Here is a 5,794-nt window from a genome sequence, read left to right as displayed (position 1 = left end):
TGCTCTAGCAACAGAATCACATCCCAGAGCCTTAAGGACTACAATGGTTTGAATCTGAGATGTTACCAGAAGGTTCACATGTTGGGAACTTGATTTACAGAAGATGGGTTTCTGGGAAGTGATTGGATCATAAGGGCTCTGATCTGATCAAATGGAGTTATAGTGGTGGCATTTTATAGACCCCATGGAAAGTAGGTTGGAGGAATCCGATCTCTGGAACTGTGCCCTGGTGACTCCCACACCCTATGTTTGTCTCTCTCTTTCTGACCACTGGAGTGTCTGTCCCACCGCACATTTCTGCCATGAAGCTCTGTTACCACAGGCACAGAAACAGAGACATCCCATGACACAGGTGTGAAACTGCAGAAATTCAACCAAAAGAAATCTTTCCTCTCTTAAGCTGATTCTCTCAGGCATGTCTGTCACAGCAAGGAAAGTCAATTAGCATTTTAGTGATTGAATAAATGGTTCGGCAGAGGTGCCATTTGGCACAGCAATTTTATCTACATTGCTAAAATAATTGAGAGTATATGAACATAAAAAACCCTGTACTCAAATATTCATAGAAGCAGTACGCATGAGAGCCCCCAAAGAGGAAGCAGCTGTCATAGTGATTGCTCACTGGTGTGAGAGAAACACGTGACAAGAAGCAACTTTAGTGAGGAAGAGTTGATTTAGGCTCACAGTTTGGGAAAATACAATCCATGGGGTGGTGCACACATGGCAGAGGATGGCAGCTTATTGATCAGTTGTTTTGCGGAGAGTTTTTTTGGTTTTGGTCATTTGTTTTTGTTCTTTGGGGTTTTGAGAGAGAGAGACAGACAGACAGAGAGACAGAGAGACAGTGAGACAGAGAGAGAGAGCTGGAAAGATGACTCAACAGGTAAAGGTGTTTGCCACCAAGCCTGGAAACCTAAGTTTAATCCCCAGAACCTACATGGTAGAAGAAAAGAACTGACACACAAAAGTTATCTTTGGACTTCCACATGGGCACCATGGCACTGGTGTTGAGTGCACACACGAACACGCACACAAATAATGACAGTATTAAGGGGCTGGAGAGATTGCTCAGTGGTTAAGTTGCTACTCTTTCAGAGAACCTGGGTTCAATTCCCAATACACCCATGGTAGCTAAAAATAATCTGTAACTCCAGTTCTAGGGAATCCAGTGCCCTCTTCTGACTTCCATGGGCACCAAGCACACATGTAGTATATTTTTATACATGAAGGCAAAATACTCATACTCATAAAAAAAAAATAAGTAAATCTTTGTCTTAGAGTTTCTCTTGCTGTGAAGAGACACCACGACCACAGCAACTCTCAGAAAGAAAAATATTTAATTGGGTAGCTTACAGTTACATAGGTTTAGTCCATTAGCATTATGCCAGGACATGACAAAATGTAGACATACATACATGTTGCTGGAACAGGAGCTGAGAAGTCTACATCTTGATCCAAGTGCAACAGGAAATTCACTGTCCACACTGGGAGTAACTCAACTCCCAGTTAGAAGACATTAAAGTCCATCTCTACAGTGACAAATTTCCTCCAACAAGGCCACATTTTCTAATAGTGCCATTCCATTTGGTAGCATTTTCTTTCAAACCACAAAAATCATTAAAATATTATTTTAATAAAAAAATTCCCAGTTACATCCTCAATGCAGAGGGATGCTGGTTCTCTCTAAACTATCTATGCATGTAAAAGAACCATGTTAAGCATGGAGAACACTTGCAGGGAGCCTGGCTCCACAGCAGAGCTGCTCACTCCTGTGGCCATCACCATCAGTTTCTCTACCATCATTAAGGGACTGCACTACATTCATGAAGGAAGAAGGCTTGACCAACTCACCTGGGGAAACTTGTACAGCCCCAGAAGTCTGGCCATGGAGACAGACAGGGATGACCGTGTGTCCCCAACCAGAGCAGCCTGAGGAGAGCCATGCTGGCATGTGTAGTTGGGGATGGGCTCCTCCTGCCTCGTGAGAAAGCTCATCGTCTCGTGGACGGCTCCATGCACTGAGTCCCCAGAGTTTCGAATGGAGAAGCCCAGAGTCAAAATGGGCAACAAGTGAGCACTCCTATTAATCTCCTCAATGGCAAAGACAAAACTCTGGGCCACCCGGTAGCCCCACTTGGAAACGCTGAGGGAAAGAGAAGCCCACATTTATGACTCATGATGGGGTAAATAGAACAAGAAGAAACACGGTGACCCAAGAGATACAAGTAGAACAACATCTCCACAAGTATTTGTACATAGATGTGCAGAGGAGCACAGATCAGAATACTCAAAGGAGAGCCAAAGGGAATGTAGAGCCAGTAATCGGTGGAAAGTTTCAGAAGACAGAATGGATAACTGAAGATCTATTGAATAAGCTGGGTGTGGTGGCACAATTGTTTAATCCCAGCACTCTGGAGGTAGAGGCAGATGGATCTTTGTGAGGTGGAGACCAACATAGATTACAGAGCCAGATCCAGGTACCAGGCACTACATAGAGAGACCATGTCTCATGTAAACAAAGAAAAAAACAGTTGGTTAGAATTAACAGTAACTAACATCTACTTCAGAATTGTTGAAAGAAGGGCCAGAAGTCGGGGAGAAGAAATATGAAATGCTGATTCAAAAAACAGTTCAGACACTGCAGACATGATCTCATGGCAGCTCCAGGTATCTGCACTGGGCCTGAACAAGTTGTGTGTTCATGTGTGTATGATGTGTCTATATACCCACACATGCTACAACACATGGAGGTCAGGAAACAACGTCATGAGTCAGTTCTCTCCTCCCACCTTTATGTGGGTTCCAGGCAGGGCCAGATCATTCATCAGGCTTGCACGCCAAGTGTTTTACCCCATACTGCATCTCACTGGCCTTTCCTCACCTTATTTTTGAGACAGATTATCTCACTGAACCTGGACCTCATCCATTCAGATAGGTTCAGTGGTCAGCGATCTTTAGGGATCTGCCTGTCTCTGTTCCTAACCAGGGTTACAGATGTTCAACATGCCAGGCTTTCATGAGGGTTCTGGGTGTCAAACTCAGATCTTCATGCTTGTACGACAGACACTTCACCAACTCAGACATTTCCCCAGACCCTAAGACCTTTACTTTCAGATTCTTCACTCTCTGCCTCCCACGGTAGATTTTAAACTTCACATCACCAAAAAATAAGTATGCAAAGTAATCGATTTATTGGCAAGCTTAATTAACCATTCTTTAATACATTTATTAAAATACATCTTTGTACCCAATACATACATACAATTGTTACTCATTGACTTAAAAAAATAACATGGGATCCTGATGTGGGATTCCCCTCTGTATGCTGTAAATATGTTTTATTACCATTGGCTAATAAAGAATCTGTATGGGGTGGCTGGAGAGATGGCTCAGAGGTAAAGAACACTGGCTACTCTTCCAGAGGTCCTGAGTTCAATTCCCAGCAACCACATGGTGGCTCACAACCATCTGTAATAAAATCTGGTGCCCTCTTCTGTACATGCAGGAAGATACATGCAGGAAGAACCATGTATATATAATAAATAAAAATATTTAAAAAGAAAAAAGAAAAAGAAAGAAAAAAAGAATCTGTATGGTAGCGTAGAATAGGGCAAGGTGGGAATTCCAAGCAGATAGAGGAGGAAAGAAGGCAGAGTCAGGGAGATGTCATGTAGCCACCCAAGGAAACAGATGTCCAGGAACCTTACCAGTAAACCACGAGCCCCATAGAAAAATATAAAATAATAGGAATAGGTTAATTTAAGATATAAGAGCTAGCTAGCAATACGCTTAAATGATTGGCTAAGCAGTGTTGTAATTAATATAGTTTCTGTGTGATTATTCTGGGTCTGGGTGGCTGGGAACCAATAAGCAGTCTCTACCTACAGGATCCAGGTATTTGGAAGCGCACACTTGTGATCCTAGCACTTAGGTTGTGGAGGCAGGAAAATAGTGAGTTCTAGGCTAGCCTCATCTACACAGGAAGATCCTCTCTCAAAAAGAAAAAAGAAAAGAAAAGAAATCTCAAGAACAAGCCAGTGTAACCTGTGTAGTGGCTCATGCATATAGCTCCACGTTTGGGGCTAACCTGACCTATACAAGAAGTTCCAGGCTAGTTGGAGCACAAAGTGAGATACTGTCTCTAAAAACTAGCCATTTAAAGTGACAGTAAATGTGAAAATGCAATAATGAAAACCTCTTGCATTTGTGGACGACGGTAAAATAATTGTAGTTACCTTAGGAAAAAAAAACCTCTTAATTGTTTTGACTCAAATCTCTTTCTGTAGCCTAATCTTGCCTGAAACTATCAATGCTACTGCCTCAGTTTCCTGCATGCTAGGAGTACAGCCATATGCCTTATGCTCATCCAATTTAAAAAATAAAGCTAAATACAAACATTTTTTAAAAAATAATATCCAAAAAGGCTGTGGGAAGTACTGTGTGCAACAGTGCATTAGAAAGCTAGTACGAAAATGGGCAAAGGGGGTTGTGTTTATGGCTCAGTTCATAAGTGTGATCTGCAGTACCTCATAAACTGAGTGTGTGGCACTTTCCTATCATCCCAGCACCCGGGGAGGTCGAGGCAGAAGGATCAGAAATTCAAGGTGATCTTTGACTACCTAGTGAACTGGAGGCTACATGAGATGCTTAGAAAAAATTACAAGCCAAAGGAATACAGTAGCTGGCGGTAGTGGTGCATACCTTTATTCCCAGTACTCCAGTGGTAGAGGCAGTGGATCTCTGAGTTTGAGGTCAGTCATGTCTACAGAGAGAATTCCAGGGCAGTCAGGGCTACACGGAAAAACCCTGCCGCAAAAACAGAAATACAGTAGAGAGGAATCACGGAGCTGATAAATGATGAAAATCTATTATTTATTTATATATGAATTCATTCAACAAACACACCTGCACAGACACTATTTTAAGAACCTTGGATAAATAGAAGAATCAAGAAGCCCCACCTGGCCCGTGGAGGGCAGACATTATACCCAGTACATGAGCACCATACTCCAGTCCAGTACAAACAAGACAGACAGACAGAGGTGATGTAAAAGGAGAGCAACAGAGCTACTGCATGGATACACAGAGAAAGGTGATGGCCATCTAGCTGGGACTCTGAGAATCAACCCCTATCCAAGGCTCCACATAATCTTGTAAAGCTGCTTCTGGGTTTCAGAGACTCCCATTCCACATCCAGCACTTACTCTGAAGCCAGCAGTCCAGACGGTGGGGCAGTGAAGTCAGACAGGGTACCATTAGAAAAGTGAAGAATGGAGAAGCTGCCCCCCACCATTACATCCCCAGGACGGTCAAAGTGATGCCTCTGCCTTGGCAGCAGCCAGGCTCTTGGTGCAGAAAGAGCAGACACAGAAACATAACCAAAGAGAACAGGAAAGAGAGCACACAGCCACATGCCTGCTGGGCACCAGGCAATCAGTGGCAGGACAGCCCCATATGGGGCAGTGACTTGCAGTGAAGGGGGCTTTTATCTGGGAGAAAGCTCTCGCTCAAGGACCTGAGACTAAGATCACACTGGGAACGATAGGCTTGCAGGCTGTGAGGAGAATACTGATGAGAGGTGGTGAAGGTGGGTGGCACTAAATCCCATACCATTAAAAGTTTCATTACCATCTCCTGGGGCTTCCTAGCCTCTTTGCATCCAAGGTCACAGTTCTGGGCATCATCTGTAGACTACGGGAAGGGCGACAATGAGTCTAACTGTCCCTTGAGGGACTTTCAAGCCCAGGAGAAGTTGCTCCCATGGTGCTCAGTGCACTGTTTTGTAGAGAGGACC

General features: G+C 43.6%; 1 protein-coding gene across 1 annotated transcript in view; it reads right to left on the bottom strand.

Annotated features, from left to right (window-relative positions):
* The window catches only part of LOC148123434 (vomeronasal type-2 receptor 26-like), a 17,911-nt gene extending 12,498 nt beyond the window's left edge, over positions 1–5,413 (bottom strand). The window contains 2 exon segments of the mRNA XM_087911721.1: positions 1,852–2,143; positions 5,205–5,413. Of these exon segments, the coding sequence (XP_087767847.1) occupies positions 1,852–2,143; positions 5,205–5,413 (501 nt within the window).
* Positions 5,414–5,794: the final 381 nt, after the last annotated feature.

Source organism: Myodes glareolus, chromosome 1, assembly GCF_982192425.1.
Source record: "Myodes glareolus chromosome 1, mMyoGla1.1, whole genome shotgun sequence".
Classification (NCBI taxonomy): domain Eukaryota; kingdom Metazoa; phylum Chordata; class Mammalia; order Rodentia; family Cricetidae; genus Myodes; species Myodes glareolus.
This window is presented reverse-complemented; position numbering and strand designations above follow the sequence as displayed.